General features: G+C 47.9%; 1 protein-coding gene across 1 annotated transcript in view; it reads left to right on the top strand.

The window, feature by feature from the left end:
- LOC129384449 (ATP-binding cassette sub-family C member 12-like) overlaps positions 1-19,025 on the top strand; it is a 56,970-nt gene that overhangs the window by 13,996 nt on the left and 23,949 nt on the right. The window contains exon 2 of the mRNA XM_055069892.1: positions 7,291-7,492. Within this exon, the coding sequence (XP_054925867.1) occupies positions 7,306-7,492 (187 nt within the window). The 5' untranslated portion in view covers positions 7,291-7,305. The remainder of the gene's footprint in view (positions 1-7,290; positions 7,493-19,025) is intronic.

The following is a 19,025-nucleotide window of genomic DNA, read 5'->3' as shown; positions in this document are numbered from 1 at the left end:
CATAGCTGCGCCCCGGCATACAGCGAAGGCGCTGTATGGTGATATAAATTATGTTGGCACAGAGTTTTGTTTGCATGTAACTATACATATAATTATGTCATTTATACAAAATACTACGAAATATGAGGCGCGCACTACGTCACGCACACAAAGAGCTATCGCCGAAGGGCGACGCCGCTCGAAGGCCCGCTTCGCTCACTCGAGCGACGATATCCGTTGAGTCCAAAGGAGTGCACGTTTGTTTGCGATTGGGCATACTTCGTAGTTAATTAGCGGAATGAAACCTCGAAAGCGGACAAACATGGCTCCCGCAGAAGCCCATGTATTGGCAGCTGACGGGAATTCCACAATATTTACAACTTGACCGTGAACTACGTAATTACGAAAAGTAAATGAAACTCCGCGTAATGTTCAAGTCGCTGTGGCGACTAATTGCCATGTAATGTGTATCAGGGTAGTTTCCATGAAACAAGCGTTGCAAGTATTTTTTTCACCATACACCATCCTTAAATGACCTTTTACTGTCAGCAGACGGGAATTATGTTATGTTTACAAGTTCACTGTGAACTAACTAATTATTACAGGTAAATGAAACTCGGCGTAAAAATAGGGTCGTCTTAGCAGCCAATCTTAGCGTGATTTTTTTCCAAGATAACTTACACTAAATTGAGAGCTGCACTACATTCGCGAGAAAGTTAGCTTTGCCGCAAGGCGTTTTTTGTGGGCCGCCACAGTCTTTCCGAAGGATAGCCATCGACAGCTTCGCTGTAAAAACAAAAAGCGGTCTTGATATTAGGCTGTTGAAACCTTTTGCTTTAAAACTCAGTCGTGAAGACATCTGATTACGGAGACTTTTGGTGCAAGACCGGGCTGCTTGCTAGGGCGCGGACATTCGTTGTTCTCTCAAGGCGTCATGCTGCGACTGATACGAAAAACAACAGTGGTACTTTAATATGCAGCAGCCTGATTGCACAGATCTCAGTTAAGCACTTTAGCACAAGATTCTTTTCTTGAAAGCAGAGGTCAACAAAGCCCTGCAAGGTGTGCGTATCCGAGTAGCGTGTGTGAGGCCACTTCCAAACAATGTTTACACCAGTTAGACGACTATTTATTTTCAGGTAAGTGCAGAATATTAGTACGTGGCCAGTCCGTGGCACCGTAACGCTTTGAAACAAACAGCGTTCACCGTGGGACCAAATGTACAGGCACCCCCCTCGCCCCCCGCACGCCACACGTACGCAACACACGCATGTACCCCCACACAACGCACACACCCACACAGCACACATACACGCAACAAACACAGACACAACTCAATGTTGGTGGTCACTGTTCTTTTTTTGTTTGTTTGTTTCATTCAAAAATTTAGAAGCCCATAAAGAACGTCGCACTGAGAAGCGTCATTTTATTATTGTCAATACTCACTAAGCCAGAGGATGTGTTAACCTCAGGTTGACTGAGGCATCTGTGGTTTTCTTTTTTAAATACATTGAAGCATACAAGAAGAGACACATTCAGAATAAAAAAAAATTAAATTATGAGGTTTTACGTGCCAAAACCACTTTCTGATTATGAGGCACGCCGTAGTGGAGGACTCCGGAAATTTTGACCACCTGGGGTTGTTTAACACACATTCAGAATGACTATTACTTCATTTTAAAGGGAAAACAGTCGATGAAGACAAAGAAAAAGGGATCCCTGTTTAGGCTTCAGCGATTCAGCTGCAATTGTAATTACCACCCTCCCACTGTCCTGGTTTTTTTGTTGGTTTTGTTTTTTATACTTTCACCTATTCATGGCAATATTAACAAACCATGTGTACAGCCATGATTGAAACAAACTTTAAACCACGCAGCTGGTTACAATGTGATATTAAAGACGAATATGCACATTTTCCTAAGACTTCCTTCTTCATAGATCTAACTATCTTACTATTCACTTTAGGGCACATGCTCAGGTTGCGGAATTGAAGCCGATCAGTGGAGAAGTGATGATATTGACACGTGTACTTCTTTATCTTTATCAGGCGACCACTTCTCACCGCCTAACAAATGTTATCGCATTTGGAATGGAATCGCACTTGTGCAATCTGGAACATCAGATTACACAAGTTGCGGTGAAAGACAGTGGACGGAAACATCGATAACGTTCCAGAAACTTCTTTTACATGCAGTCCTGCACTGTGCGATAACATTTGTTAGGCGGTGAGAAGTGGTCGCCCGATAAAGATAAAGAAGTACACGTGTCAATATTTTCGCAGAAATCTTTAATCAGCCACTGTTTTCGAGATGATGACCATCACTGAATAATAGCGTCAATCATTACCACCCTAGTTATGTCTACAGCAGGATCAGGACCATTCCCGGTGATCTCGTTACCCTAATCTTCCACTAGATGAGCCCATCTTATGCGTTTCGGGACTTTTGAGATATCCGGGTTTCTAGCCTGCAATGAAATTCATGGACGTTCCAACGTATGGGTTCCCTAATGCGTGCATGAAGCATTCTTTTAGCAGGTTTTGGAGACGAATGTTTGGGAAATGGAGCTATAATGTTGGAATTTCTCCTATGAAGCAAGATGTTGATCCCTTCTTGGCCTCAGTTTTCGAATTGGGACATATACCCCAAAGAGAATACTTACGAAGCTATTCTGTGAATCGTTTTAATTATCAATACAGACGTAGCGATTTGTCGCTCAGGTAAAGTCCACTTCTTCAGGTTATGCACCTCAATAGGCCCAATTGTCGATGCGCTTTCATTCGCGGGAATAGCGCGCAGCCAGCTTTCGTGCGGCTGAAATAACTCGACTGAAAGCTAAGTTTGCTTTCTCGCAAAGCAACCAAGCCGCGCTCAGCAGAACAAGAAGGCATGCGACGCGTGGCGGCCATTTTTCGTCGTCGTCACGGGCGCCACAAGATTCTGCGAACGCCTGCGCTGTGGGCGCCTTTTTTGGACCGCCTCTCCTACCAGCCCTGAAAATGCACAGGTCATGAAAGACAAAGCTATATTCATCGAGAACACCTTAGAATCCAAGCTCTCGCGTGTCTTCTCCCCTACGTCTCGCCTACAATAACGTTCAACACCAGAAGAGGAAAAAAATCGGGATTTACGTGAGTACCAGATACACCATTCACCATTACCGACACAACCATTGCAGTGCCCCGTACGTACGTCCCAAACAATTCAGACGTCAGCTATTTTTGTAAAAATAGCGAGCAAAATGGCAAATTCTAGAACAGATAATGTATATATCCGATAGGCCTGATAATATAAAGCGGCGGACACATTAATTCAACTGCTCAGTATTAGTTACGTGAAAACAATGATCCATGCGGCCTTTCTACTTTTTTTTACTAAATGTTTTGCTGCAGCCCAATGTATCCGAATTTAGACCATTTGTTTTTCTGCAGTCTGTCATCGATAAATTTAGTTATTTCTTGCCAGAGTCAGGAAGTGAGGCTAGCGGTCGGCGTGCGAGCAGTTTTTTGTGGCCACGAACGCGAACGTCTTCGTGGTGCGTTCTGAGCTTTTACAATGCAAGTCACGCAGTCCAGTGTTTCCGCTAACAATTTTCGAAATTAAACGACGTAGTCAGTGGCGAGGCAAAATCTGAACGTTAGAGCACTAAAATGCTCGAACCAGGACTAACGAACCAACAAAATCAATACTGTGCTATCATATCAGGCGGGTTCATATATGAGCCAGCATGGAAATAAATAAAATAAAATATTACACAACAGAAAAAAATGGAGTACTTGCCCGTCATTTCAAGAAGCTAAACACTTGATCCCAGCTAAAAGCTAACCTCGCCGAGTGAGCTTTGTTGAGAACTCATGCACCTTATTTTTTTTTTCTGTCGCAGCCACGCCAAAAACAAGTGCATTTCGAAAAGGCATGAATAAACGATAATACATAGGCACACTGGCTAGCCCTCATGTGTTTTATAACAAAAGGCTTAGGCTAAATTTAACACCCAAATCCCAGGTTGCATCACAAAGCGCAACGTACGCTGATATGTAGCAACACGTAGTTACTAAATTTTGCCACTAGATGTCCGCCTGAATTTTCTTTGTGGGCATTGTACTCTTGTCATAAGCACGCAGAAAGTATCTTATAAAATAATACTTCGTGCACTCTTTGTAACGTACTTGAAAACCACTCGCCTCTTGAGATTGCCGAAAGAAGAAACGGAGCAGTGCAGACATGCGTTGACTCAAAGAGTGGCCCTCTTGATTATGGCCTCAAAGCAGTACCGCAAACAGCGCGGCGTGCATGGTATAAGGCAAGAAACGGCGTGTATGAATAGAAAAAAACCTGTACAATCTTATTTTATAGATTTTGTGCAGTTACAATAATTTCTAATGGTTATATTTTAGTTTTGACTCGACTTATAGGCTAGAGATCAAGAACGGATCATTTGTTTTCTTTTTCTTTTGATAGATTTTTCTCATAGAGCATTCACAAAAAATTATTTTGTGGTACAGAAAATCTGTGTAAATTTTGCTTTAAATTGCCAGCTTTTCTTTTTTACTGTGCAGGACTGTCACACGTGGCGACATGAACGGATATTTCGTGAAATTGTCCACCTCTCTCGCGAGATCAAAGTTGTCTAAGCTAACAATTGGCTTGCAAAGCTACTTTGTCCCAGAATAATACTAACTGACACGCCTCCCCCCCCCTTGAGTAGTATAGCTGTAAATAAACTTCTGAGCCAGAAATTCTTAGCGAACACTATGGTTAGGTCACCATAGTGACCTAACCACTCTAAGAACATTGCATACAGTTCTTAAACAACTAAAGCCCTCACTTATTCACAATGCGTAACACTGCGCCTGCTTCCACATGTCCTCACTTTTCTTCTTTTTCTTTTCCTGTGCCAATGTTATCGATGACGTAGAAAAAGAAAATTGTTAGAAAAATATATCTCATTTGTGAAATTTTCCCTACTAATGTATTTTCTTGTATTGCTTACTTCATCTATTTCAATTTTATGTGATTTTACAGTATAAAAACAGCACCTGCCATAGAAGTGTTTTTTCCTAATAACAATCGGTAGGGACTCTTATAACAAATTTGTTGGGTCCCGAAATTCTGTACATTGCAATTGTGTACGTTATTTATGCTAAATGAATTTTCAAACTTTCAAAGAGGAGTGAGTTATATCTTCACGCTCTAAATGTTAAACTCACCATAGTAAGCGTATATATAGCTCTTCCAAAAAAGGTACACATAATAACTTCTACAGCCTAATAATCCTCTTCTACGTATTTTAGAGAGCTACACTTAAAATACCTCCGACTTTTTTTTGTTTCCTGCAGCTGGTTGCACTCCATTCATTCCGGCACATAGATTTTCATTGAAACAGCGCTCATACACCATGCTTCCGGCGCGCGTACAAGAACCCATGATATATAGTGTATCATCATCAGCCTGGTTACGCCCACTGCAGGGCAAAGGCCTCTCCCATCATCATCATCAGCAGCAGCATGGTTACGCCCACTGCAGGGCAAAGGCCTCTCCCATCATCATCATCAGCATGGTTACGCCCACTGCAGGGCAAAGGCCTCTCCCATCATCATCATCAGCAGCAGCATGGTTACGCCCACTGCAGGGCAAAGGCCTCTCCCATCATTATCATCATCATCAGCCTGGTTACGCCCACTGCAGGGCAAAGGCCTCTCCCATCCTCGTCATCATCAGCCTGGTTACGCCCACTGCAGGGCAAAGGCCTCTCCCATACTTCTCCAACTACCCTGGTCATGTACTAATTGTGGCCATGTTGTCCCTGCAAACTTCTTAATCTCATCCGCCCACCTAACTTTCTGCCGCCCCCGGCTACGCTTCCCTTCCCTTGGAACCCAGTCCGTAACCCTTAATGACCATCCCTTATCTTCCCTCCTCGTTACATGTCCTGCCCATGCCCCATGCCCATGCCTATGATAGAGTGTATAAGCGCGACTGAACGAGGACGTAGAAAGAAACAGATACACAGAGACAGCGCTGTCTCTGTGTATCTGTTTCTTTCTACGTCCTCGTTCAGTCGCGTCTATACATTTTATGATGGATTCTAACCAACTAGCCGGCCAACGTGTTTTAACGTAGAACAACACCACGGTCTGTATTTACAAAGTTTATTTAGCGCTGTTTCTTTTTTACTGGCTGGGTGCTTTTGCTGGTAATATGTACAATATCACAATTGGCTGCTGCCCGCTTTTAAAAAAACAGATTTATCGTAGCGACCTTTCTCTGAATGCTGACACAGGCAACCAAATTAGTCTGGACCCCTTATTGAGCGCATCAGTGCCGAACCATTGAGCCATTTCCGGACGTTACTACAGGGCTGCGTTTCCTTGCGGTACTTTATCTTTGATGCCATCCCCAGAGCTTTTTCTTTGTGACATCGTGTTTTATTGTGTTCTAATTCTCACGCATGCTTCAGTAAAATCAAGCCATCAATAGTGGTCGCAATAGATTTTGTCTCTGAAGAACACCTGTCGACAAATTAAGTTGTCAGGGCAACAGCTACTTGCAACTGCTTGCAACGATAAAGCGGTCGGCACCCTCACGAAGGCAAGCCCCTCGTCCAAACTGTTGTCGAACGAGCGATGTCCCTCATTGGGTAACTACTCATCATAATTACCACTGCTGCGCAAAGCGACGAAGCGACAGGACTTAAGCGAGAAAATACCATTCCTCGCTTTGCGCAACAATGCTAATGATGTCGAACCAACTAACCCACCGCGGAATTTTCTTTCACTGTTAATCGTTTTTACTTCTAAAACACACAGCGAAACGAAATTGTAACGTTATTATGTGTACCGTCATTGCAAGTTGCCGATGAGCCGCATAGGAAAACGTGGTATAACGTTCAGCGCATGCGTAGTCAGAAAACTGCCAGCAAGAAAGTACACACGTGGTGCAGTACACTCACAGATTTTAGATATACACAAATCATGGAAACATAAGTTAATTTTCCCGCTGTCCCCGTCTTCAGGCGCTGTGGCCGATATCTCTAGTTGTTTGCCAAGATGGATCTTCGGTCTCAACCGAGATATTCTGGGCGCTCGAATTAGCTATCTTGCCAGCTCTGATTGGCTAACACAGCGGCCACGGCTATGCGGTTGGCTCAAAATGCCACCCACCATGTCTAAACCAGGACTTCATTGCAGAATCTCACTACATCCTAAACAGCGAGCGAGGCCGGTCATTCTCTTCCGACCCCATTGCATAAGCTTAGTAGAATGACCCTGCGTTTCATGAGAAACGCATTTCTGACGCGTATCTACTGCAGGCCTTATCTGACGTAATGTGGAGTTCGCTGAAGTCGTGCGGTTTCAGCATGGTGCCTGCAATACTGTTGCTGGCGGTGAGCTCGGTGGCAGCGTCGTGGCAACTGGTGTGGATCAAGCGCTGGACCGACGCCGCCAGCGTTAAAGGTGATCCAGGCGACCCGGCTTGGATTTGGGGACTCGCCCTGCTCTCGGTGGGAACGGGTAGGTACCAGAAGTTTCGATCCTCCCAGAGTAGTGTCTTAGGCGTGAAGGTGAATCTAATAAAAATCATACGACAGTTTACGAGTGTTCAACACGAATGTTCTGAGTGGCTATGGTGTTGGGCTGCTGAGCACGAGGTCACGGGATTGAATCCCGGTCACGGCGGCCGCATTTCGATGGGGGCGAAATGCGAAAACACCTGTTTGCCTAGATTTAGGTGCACGTTAAAGAACCCCATGTGGTCGAAATTTCCGGAGTCCTCCACTACGGCGTGCCTCGCAATCGGAAAGTGGTTTTGGCACGTAAAACCCCATAATTTTTTAAAACACGAATGTTCAAGGGTTTATCAGCTGTGGTACGGGCTACGAATTTTCGCTGCCGGCCTCAAGCTCGCCGAATTGCTTGGGATCCTAAAGTTCCTGCATGACATTTAAGAGTCGCGATGCAGCGGAAAACGCCTGCGCCGCCACCAGCTACCGAAGGGAAAGGTGAGGCGTGACCACGCAGCGCACAAATTCCGCACTACTGCAGCTGCATGTCGTATGTCGGTGGCGTGCGTATGCCACGAGAGATGGGGTTGGGAGACGCAGAGCGGCACAGCAAACAGATTTTAATTAACCCAAACTCAAAACTCATGTAAACTACAACACCACGAAGAGATACCAGCACCTGTACCACCTACTTAACAGTGACTAAACATGTCCTTATTGCCGGCCACGTCAGTCCTCGGCGCTTTCTACTCGAAACTCAGGCAAACTAGCCTATGGCTGCACACTAACAGAAAGTAGCGTTCTTACAGTCTTTTGGCGTCGCACGTATCATCCGAGTCCGATGCGTGTCGGATCTTCATGGTAGTCGGTGTTCTCGCCGACTCCGTAAAAGTTGCTGCCTTGGTGTTGGCCATTCAACTCGTCCGTCTCTGATGCCGGTGTCCCGAACTCCGTCGGTGAAGTGGCACCCCGGCCTCACTGCTCAGGCCTAACTCCTGGTTCCTACGCTACTTCTTCTCCGAGTGCCGAGGAGATGCCCGGGCGCTGCCGTGAGAAATCGCAGCAAGTCCAAGGAGCCTCGCTCGAACGTCGCCGAGGTCGATGGCCACACCCTGGATAGCCAGTGTGACAGACTTGACCGAACCTCCATGGCTCCCGTCGCCAGTGCGATGCTGACACTGCCACCTTCTTGCTCCAGAGCCACATCGATAATGCCATCTCAGCGCCGCTTCTCTCTCGATCACAGCTCGGGTCACGCGCCTCGAGGGCTCGTGCCGATACATGCGTATCGCCCTCTTCCTTTCTTTCTGCGCCGTATGCCTCTTACATTATGACAGTGCACTCGGTGGGTTCCGTCGCCCGTGATACATGAAAGTGGTGTTGCTGGGAACCGAGCTTCACATCTGCGACAAAACTCTCTTCTCTCGTTGCTGGAAGCACCTCCTACCTTGCCAACCGCTAAGCCTAAATCGACAGCGAGAAACTAAGGATAAAGCTAGGAAAAGCTAGCGCTTTAAAGATAGGACTCACGACAGCGCTCTTGCCCATCCTCTTCCATCCCTTCTTCCTGAGCTGAGATATAACGTTTAACCTTTGTTAGCAGGTGAACAGCGGTCGCTCGAGAACGATAAGCTAGTACATGTGTCAATGCCCCCCTCTGAAATAGCATCGTTCCGATGCTGACAACAAACACAATGGTGAAAAACAAAACTAACCGTAGCAAAAAAAAAGTCCCGAAGTTAATCGGCGGGCGTAGAAAGGCTTACGACGCACCACGTAGACGGTTTCAGGTCGTGCGCGGCACCGCTCTGACTGGGAGATGCCGCCTGGCACGACCTCATAGTTCAGTGCGCCCATACGCCGGATGATCTTGTAAGGTGCGAAACAGCGTCGAAAAAGTTTCTCACTAACTCCTCGTCGGCGTATCAGGGTCCAAACCCAAGCACAGTGCTGGTGCTCGGCGTATCGTCGGCTGTCCGTCCTTTTTTGGCTCTTGATGCGGGCCAGTTGTCGTGCTGCTTTGGCGTGCTGTAGATAGGCGTCGACATCGAGATTCTGCTCATCGGTGAAATGAGGCAGCATGGTACCCACGTCGTCGTCGGGTTCCTTCCGGAAACCAGCTTGAATGGCGTGATCCATGTTGTTTCAGGCACCGCCGCGTTATAAGCGTAGGTTACGTAGGGAAGGACCGCATCCCATCATGTTTAGACGTCGACGTACATTACATGTCGGCGAAGGTCTTTTTCAGGTGCTCTCTAAGGCCGTTCTATTGCAGGTGGTAGGCGGTTGCCCTGTGGTGATTTGTATGGCTTGCTTGAGTCAGCTGCGCCGTAAAAGCAGTTCTTCTGTCGGTGATCAGGACTTCTGGGGCACCATGTCGTAACAGGATGCTCTGGACGAAACATTTTGCCATTTTGGCCACGGTACCTTTTGGGTGGGGCTTTCGTTTCGGCGTAGCGGGTAACGTAGTCGGTAGCCACGACACTCCGCTTACTCCCGTATGTTGATATTGTAAATGGCCCCAACAAGTCAATTCGGATCTGTATGTAAAATGGCTCGATTGGTTGCAGCAATCCCGCTGGCCTTTTTGTAGTGTATTGCGTCGCTGGCAGTATCGTTATGTCCTGAAGTAGTGGTCAACGTCGACGGTCAGGCACGCCCAGTAATACTTCATTTGTATCCTCAATAGTGTACGGGAGAATCCAACCTTCCCAGCAATCTGATCGTCATGTAGGGCGTGTAGAACCTCTGGACGCAGTTCTGAGGGCACAAGAAGGGATAGTTGGCACGGAATGTTGAGAAGTATTTACGAGCACGTTGTTTTGCAGGCGAAACGATGACAATCCTAGCCTAAATGTCCTAGGGACAACGTCGGTGTAGCCTTCCAAGTACTCGACGATGTGTTTTAGCTGCGGCTCTGTTCAGGGCTCTTCAGCGAAGACCACCACGCTTATTGTTCCGGAAGGCTTCGTCATTCTCGTCGCCTTCCGGCAGCGGGTCAGTGGTGTCGCGTGATCAGTCGTCATCAGAGTTCCTCCATCCCGACTTGCTTAGAGACGACCGTGATGTCAAATTCCTGGAGTCTGAGACTCCGTAATGTGAGGAGACCTCAAGGGTGCTGTAAATTAGCCAGCCCAAGCAAGGCATGGTGGTCGCTTACGACTTTGGTGGGTCTGTCGTATATGTAAGGGCGGAATTTTATGGTAGCCGAAATCATGGCAAGGCATTCTTTTTTCGTCGTAAAATAATTGGCTTCTGCTTTCGACAGCGACCGGCCACCAAAAGCAGTGACCCTTTCAAAGCCGTATTTCTTTTGGACTAGGACGGCGCCGAGGCCTAAGCTACTTGGGGAGGGGGTTGGATTTTGATGTCAGCGTCGTCATCGAAGTATGCGAGTACCTGTGGTGACTTCACGCGTCCTTTGAACTCTTCGAAAGCATTGATTTGCGGTTCGTCCCACTTGAACTCGACGTCGAATCATCTGAGAAATGTCAATGGTTCGGCGATGCGTGAAAGGTCTTCCACAAACTGCCCGTAATAAACACCTAGGACAAGGAATCTGCGTGTTCTCTTCTTGTCGGTGGGCTGTGGGAAATCACCGATGGCAGATGTCTTCTGCGCATTAATAGGGACTCCAGATTTGCTGATGACGTGGCCCAGAAATAGAAGCTCATCGATCGTATGCGAAGCAGCACTTTTCCGACTACAGAGTGAGCCCTGATGACTTGATAACTTCTCATATTGTCCCAAGACGCCTGAAGTGATTGTTAAAATTCCTGTTGCAGACAACTATCTCATCCAAGTAGACGAAACAGGTTTGTCACTTCAACCCTGCTAATACTGTGTCCATCACGCGCTGGAACGTTGCAGGCGTCGAGCACAGTCCGAATGGCATGACCTTACAGTCATAGAAGCCGTGCGGCGTGATGAATGCGGTGTTCTCTCGATCCCCCTGTTTGACTTCTATTTGCCAGTAACTAGTCCTCAAATCCATCAATGAGAAATCCTTAGCGTTGTAGAGCCGGTCCAATGCGTTGTGTACCTGTGATAACGGGTATACGTCCTTCTTTCTGATATTTTGCAGCCGGCGATATTCCACGCAGAAACACAGGGTTCCGGCCTTTTTCTTCCGCAAGCCTACAAGAAACGCCCACGGGCTCTTCGAAGGCTTGATGATTTTGCCGCGTAGCATTTCATAGACTTGTTCCGTTATGGCTTCTCATACCCGCATCGAAACTCAGTACGGGCTCTGACGGAGTGGCCGAGCGCATTCTTCAGTTATTATACGATGCTTAGCAATTGGTGTTAGTCTTATTCTCGATGACATCGAAAATCGGTCTTGGTATTGTCGGAAAGGACTTCTGAGCCGTTCGTCCTTAATCATGGGGTGACCCGAGCTCATGTCTTAGACATTCGGGAACGATGGCCATCCGGGTAAATACGACAGAATCCGAGAGGACAAATGCATTGCTGGTTTCCAAAATTCCCTTGATGTATGCGATCATCGTGCACTAGCTGAGCTGGTTGTACTCCGGGCTGAAGTTTGTGAGTACCACTTTCAGTTTTCTTCCATGCAGGCGAGCGAATTCTCTTGCGGCGCAATTTTCGTGGTTTAGCCGTAGACATTGGTTACCTTCAACGACGCCCTATACATAACCAATGTTTTGGTACCGATGGAAATGATGATACTGGAGCGAGGCGGGATGCACACTTCATCTTCAAGCACACTCAAGGCATGGTGACTCAAAGAGCTCTCCAGCGATATAATTTGGTCTTCGGATCGCGTTATCGACTTCGACTTCGGGCCGATGATTGATTCGTGTTTGCTCAGTAAGTGTAGGACGAGAATTAACACACTTGTGCGCTGTCGGAGGATAACTAAGGTCGCATGAATGGTAATTCTTGCTGTGCAGGTTGCAGCCGGCGTTATCAGGTGGCCTCCAGCCGTTCCAATTCCACGGTCTTCTGAAGCACTCTCATTCCTCAACATGGCGACAAATTGTTCCCTGCCGACAGAGAAGTCGGCTCCTGTGTCTACTAAGGCAGGGATAATTTGGCCATCAATAAGAACGTCGAGGTCGGTGGTTCGGATCATGGCTGCGTCGCGTGGAATTCTTGATACGTCTTGTCGTCAGGTCTTTATCGACGTATTCTTGGCTTTGGTGCTTCGTCAGGATGGTGGCGTGTCATTGCCACGTTGGCTAGATAGATCTTGAACTGTCATTGTGGGCAGCATATGACCTTCGCTATTTCGATGTACAGCAATCGCACCTTCATCGGTTGCTGCTTTTAGCTTCCTTGTAATGGCTAAGGGACCTGCCATGGATTGAGCCAGTGTACGGTCGGTGTTGCGGCGACAGGTAGAGGCCTGCTGATGGCGAACGGAACGTTCGTCGAAGGGTGCACTGACTGCCGTCGAGGTAGTCGACGATATCACGAAGCTGTGAGCCTGCTATGAGCGCACCGCGCTTACAGCAAACCGTCGTAGCCCCATTCATGGTATGGGCATCGGTGGTAGACGTGGCCGACTTCTCCATGGGGATAGAGTGAGCTGTGGTCAGGAGCACGCCACACGTCTGTCTTCCTCTGGGCATTGCGCGGGCTGACAGGCAGACGGCCTGCCAGTGGCACCTGGAGACGAGACTGCGGCGATACCGACGCAGGCGCGAAGGAGGGGGTTGACGTCTGGCGACGGGCGCGTAGCTCATTCCCTCAGGCTGAGGCTGCGTAGTGCCTTAAATAAGATAAACGTAGCGCCATCTCCTCTCTCCTCCGTTGGCTCTCCCTGCGCGGAGCCTAACTTGGAGATGCTCGCCAAATGAAACGCTGTCGCTAAGTGTCGCTCGTGCTTTTGAGGCCGTATTTTGATCGGAATTTTTTTATGATATATTGTGACTGGCTGCCCAAACATCAAGAGAGGACGTATGAATGTCGTTGCACTTGGCTAGCTCGGTTCACTCTACTTACTCGTGCTGCCTCTCTCGTTTCGGTGCCAATGAAGCGGCTAGAACACACCGTTTCAGCAACGCTGCATTCAGCAACTTTCGCAGATCGCTTTTCAAGATACACTCTTAAGGAAAATTACACCCCTTTTCAACACAACGATAATCGTCACCTGTTTTGTCCGCATTTCCTTTCTTTATAGCGGCGAGCCCGGTACTTCCCAGTAACGAACAGCATGTGCTTTATCAGCGTGACATAGCATTCCCGACAGAAAAGTAGCGGGCGCGGCATTTTCAAGAAACAAAACGCAAGCAAGGCAGATAACGAATATTGTTGTGTGGCAGAGATACACTCCAAAGGGTGTACTTCTGCCTAAGAGTGTATGGGCCCGCGCGCCTTGCTCGAATGCTAAGTAACCGTCGAGAACACAAAACGCTCAGCTATATCAGCGGTCGGCAGTCTTTGTCAGTATCGCAGATTGCTTTCAAGGTACGGTCGCCGCACCGTCACCGTTTCATAACATACAGCGATACACCCAAAAAGGTGCTGCTAGCTTACATGAGGCCAAACGAAAACAACGCCATGGAATATATGATTCAGTCGACTGAAATCCAGTGCATTTGATGACGACTTCATTGAAGTCGGCCACGAAAGTTTCCAACAAATGCAGTACGACCATGCGGCACTTAAAAGAGCGAAAAACCAACGAATCCGCATACTACAAGTGGCAGCCCATGAGATTAGTGATGAGCAAAGAATCGCTCGCTTAGCTCACACAGCCGGTACCACTGCGTTGGTTTGAAGTCAGCCCGGCTGATTCTTTCAAGCCGGACCTTCCTCTGCGCCGCGTCACGCTTCGCAGACGGAATACGGAAGAGTCGCTTGCTGTCAGTTTCACGTGCGGTGCATCTGACGGTAGAGCAAGACGGCATCGCGAACACGGAACTGCTAAAGCACAACGGAGGCGCGAAACATGGCGTCCACGTACACCCCCCGTCTGCATACGCCGCTCGCAATGCCTCAAGACCTCGAGCGTACCGGAATCTTGGAAGAACGCTAACATAATCCTAATCCATAAGAAAGGCGACGCCAAAGACTTGAAAAATTATAGACCGATCAGCTTACTGTCCGTTGCCTACAAAGTATTTACTAAGGTAATTGCAAATAGAATCCGGAACACCTTAGACTTCCGTCAACCAAAGGACCAGGCAGGATTCCGTAAAGGCTACTCAACAATAGATCATATTCACACTATCAATCAGGTGATAGAGAAATGTGCGGAATATAACCAACCATTATATATAGCTTTCATTGATTACGAGAAAGCGTTTGATTCAGTCGAAACCTCAGCAGTCATGGAGGCATTGCGGAATCAGGGTGTAGACGAGCCGTATGTAAAAATACTGAAAGATATCTATAGCGGCTCCACAGCCACTGTACTCCTCCATAAAGAAAGCAACAAAATCCCAATAAAGAAAGGCGTCAGGCAGGGAGATACGATCTCTCCAATGCTATTCACAGCGTGTTTACAGGAGGTATTCAGAGACCTGGATTGGGAAGAATTGGGGATAAGAGTAAATGGAGAATACCTTAGTAACTTGCGCTTCGCTGATGATATTGCCTTGCTTAGTAACTCAGGGGACCAACTGCAATGCATGCTCACTGATCTGGAGAGGCAGAGCAGAAGGGTGGGACTAAAAATGAATCTGCAGAAAACTAAAGTAATGTTTAACAGTCTCGGAAGGGAACAGCAGTTTACGATAGGTAGCGAGGCACTGGAAGTGGTAAGAGAATACATCTACTTAGGACAGGTAGTGACTGCTGATCCAGATCATGAGAGTGAAATAATCAGAAGAATAAGAATGGGCTGGGGTGCGTTTGGCAGGCATTCGCAGATCATGAACAGCAGGTTGCCATTATCCCTCAAGAGAAAAGTGTATAACAGCTGTGTCTTACCAGTACTCACGTATGGGGCAGAAACCTGGAGGCTTACGAAAAGGGTTCTACTTAAATTGAGGACGACGCAACGAGCTATGGAAAGAAAAATGATAGGTGTAACGTTAAGGGATAAGAAAAGAGCAGATTGGGTGAGGGAACAAACGCGCGTTAATGACATCTTAGTTGAAATCAAGAAAAAGAAATGGGCATGGGCAGGACATGTAATGAGGAGGGAAGATAACCGATGGTCATTAAGGGTTACGGACTGGATTCCGAGGGAAGGGAAGCGTAGCAGGGGGCGACAGAAAGTTAGGTGGGCAGATGAGATTAGGAAGTTTGGAGGGTCAACATGGCCACAATTAGTACATGACCGGGGTAGTTGGAGAAGTATGGGAGAGGCCTTTGCCCTGCAGTGGGCGTAATCAGGCTGATGATGATGATGATGATGATGATGCCGACGGAAGCAAAAACAAGCAAGAAAAAAAGCGCGTGACAGCGTTCGGGCAATGGGAGGGCCCAGCGCCGACTTAAAGCACAGGGGATGAGGACGGCGGCAGTCTTCAAAGGATGGTGCTGCCTTTATATTATTTAGGGGCATTAAGGCTGCGGCATTTGTGGCGCTCCTAGCAACAGCTGAATTTATTCCCCAACAAGATGAACAATTGCGGCAACTTGGCGCCGTGACGCTGGAAACAATCTTCGCAGTTCTTCAGACACGACTTTTTTTGTAGTCTCCCGCAGGTGGTTCATGCAGAGTGCTTACACTTCGGCACACTCTGTCGTGAACGTACGGCCGTTACAGTGCCTGTTCCCATTTCGACTCTTTGCTCAATGTTGGTACCCTAGCAAAGAAACTCTTCGGCAGTATTCTGCGGGTTCCGCGTCCTTCTGGCGAAGTTTTCAAGCGAAACCTGTACTGGCCTACAAGTAGCGTTGTCGTCGTCGTGCAAACAAACCCAGTTGCTATCAGAGCAGAGAGGGGCGCTATAACGTAAAACAATTCCAAACTTTTCTATTCCAATTCTGCTATCAGCCCTCCGTGAGTGGCGAAAAACTTTATTGGACCAACCCCACTTCCCCTGTCTGTCACGCGACGTCACGAAAACCGCGACAGCTCCCCATCTGATATGATGTGTACACACTGATTATGCATGATTTGACCGAAAAAAGAAAAACATTTATTTCTGACTCGACGCCTTTTCACCATTAGCATCTGGCAATTGGTCAAAAGTTTTCGAGCTGCACCCACTTCACCTGCCTGTCACGCGACGTCGAAAAACCACGAGAACTCACCGCGTCAAAGTGACATGTACGCATTAAAGATGCATTAATACGCCGAACAAAACTGAATTTTCTTCTGAATAGCCGCAGGCTGCCCCGTTCCTAAAGGAATAACAGATGGCTGCCGCCGATCGTTCAGGCGCTGGCTACTCGCACCTGCCGGAGAGCAGGGGTTTATTTGCGTATAATAAAATTTCTTGCGTGGCCGTGTAATGTTTTTGAGCCCTTTCGTCCTGTTTACGACCTTGTTCTCCCAACTCTTCTTTGCTGAGGATCCGTTCTAGCGTCATTTTAATGCTTCCGTTGCATGCCGTCGCAATTTTTGACCAACCACCGCAAGCTAAGTAAGGGAAAGTGGACCAATCGCAGTAGCCGGCACCACCCTCTTCATCGGGTTATCAATTTTCAGTGCACTGGCTCGGCCCCATCGAATCCCTCTCCACTTGAGCGTTCTCCTCGCCTCTTGCCAGCCAATTAGATACGACAAGCCGTTCAGCGTCGGCAATGTTATTCGTTTTTCAAGCAAACAAAAGTGACCTCCTATGAACGAGGAGAGCTTTTGATTGGTCTGTTCAGACAACCATGCGGGTGACCGCCCGGTGCTTGCGTCGGTGGTTACGCAAATTTGACGTCGGGAGATTGGAATCAAAACATATTGGAATAGTTTTACGTTATACAGTCCTAGCTGCGGGAAAGGGCGGTTTGATGAGTTGACAGCTCCGGAGCGTGTTTATAGTCCGACGTTACCGGCGCGCGGGTAAAGGTCGCTCGATGCCGAGCGCGTCGGAGCATTTGGCTGCGTACGGTTACGTTGGCTGCGCTAGTGCGTCGGACGCTATTGTTCTCGCCAACATGACGTAACGTGTGCGCGCGCTCACGCTACATCGGACTACATATATCCCTTTAGCAAGGATTTCAGCTGCATAGGCTCACGCTCGCGCCACGCCGGCAACAAATCGGAGCCGTTTCGCTTCCGCCGGGAAGGGATAGGGCGATAAAGGGCAGCAAAGGGTTTCGCGCGCGCCGCGCCGGCTTCGTTTCCGTTCAGTTCAGTCTCGGAAACGGTTGGGACGGCCACGCGTTGTGCGTTACCCCGAGGAACGGGCAGCGTTCGACGAGCGGCGGCGTGACTGGGCTCGCCGTCGGCGAGCCGATCCAGCTTTTAGAACCGCCCGAGCCCAGGCAATCCGACAGCAACGAGAAGAAGATTACGGACAGTAAACAGCTCTAAACAACAGGACAAAGGGAGGGACACAGGCAACAGCGCTAACAACCAAGTCTCTTTATTCTTTCAGTCAGCATATATACACTAGAAGAGAATATGCATATAAGAACACACTATATATATGCTAAGAAGAAGATACCGAGCTGGGAGGGAGTGGGAGACCGAAGCAATCCGGCACCGTTACCTGTCGGTTACTTAACCGTGACGAAAGTCAGGTGCACGCAGGACAAGCTTCGCTTACTCCCATTTTTCGTTAGGGGCAGGGTTGGTCATTTTTTTATTCACACTATGCGTGAGTAGGCGAACTTTGTTCTCCTCGGACACTTTCGAGTCGGCCTGGCGGAAACCACGGGTCATCCCTTCCGTAAAGATGGCAACGTTCTCGTTACGTAGCTTGACTCGAGCTTTCAGTAGAACTCTGACCCATTCGTTTCGCTCCTGGAAGATGGGTTGAGATTGGATGACGCTCGTGAAGGTGCTAAGAATCTGCTGCGGAATAGTTCCCACATTGTGTGTGTGGACTCCCACTTCTCGAATGTTTTGGAGGCGTCCTCAAAGTCGAAGCCTACATGGCGCAGTTGATCTCCGGAGTTCCAGTTGTTGAAGGTTGAAACCCTTTCGAATGTCTCAAGCCAGGCTTCTGCGTCGTCGGATAATGCTTCACGCAAGATAGGAGCTTCTCTGGGCTGTTGAAATACGATGGCTGCGCGTGATTATCTGTCTTTCGTGGTGGTTGTTGACTTGGCCACATTCTTCTTGGCCGTTTTAGGTAGAAGTCCATGCTCGGGGAGATGGTTTTGTAGTCTGCGCCTTGCTGGATGGTCTGAGGCGACACTGATGTTGTCTTAGCGGTGTGTATTTCATGGGTTAGCCTGATACATTAACGCAGAAATACCTCCACCAGATGTTACGTTGTAGTGGTGATGAACACCGCAGCAAAACTGCGTATCGCGAAATTAACTTGTTATGGGGTGAACCTGTGCATACTTATGCAAGTGACACTCAAAGTGCAATTATAGCGGCGAGTACAGTCGGCCATCGTCAAAATAGGGGTCAAGTGCGCCGGCTTTTATACGTGACTCGTGGAAGATTCCAGCGTAATGGCTGGTGCCTTCCACAAAGTACTTCACCATTTGCATCGCGCATACATTCAGAT

The sequence above is a fragment of the Dermacentor andersoni genome, chromosome 9 (genome assembly GCF_023375885.2).
Source record: "Dermacentor andersoni chromosome 9, qqDerAnde1_hic_scaffold, whole genome shotgun sequence".
Classification (NCBI taxonomy): domain Eukaryota; kingdom Metazoa; phylum Arthropoda; class Arachnida; order Ixodida; family Ixodidae; genus Dermacentor; species Dermacentor andersoni.
The sequence above is the reverse complement of the archived record's forward strand: the minus strand, read 5'-3'. Positions and strand labels throughout refer to the sequence as shown.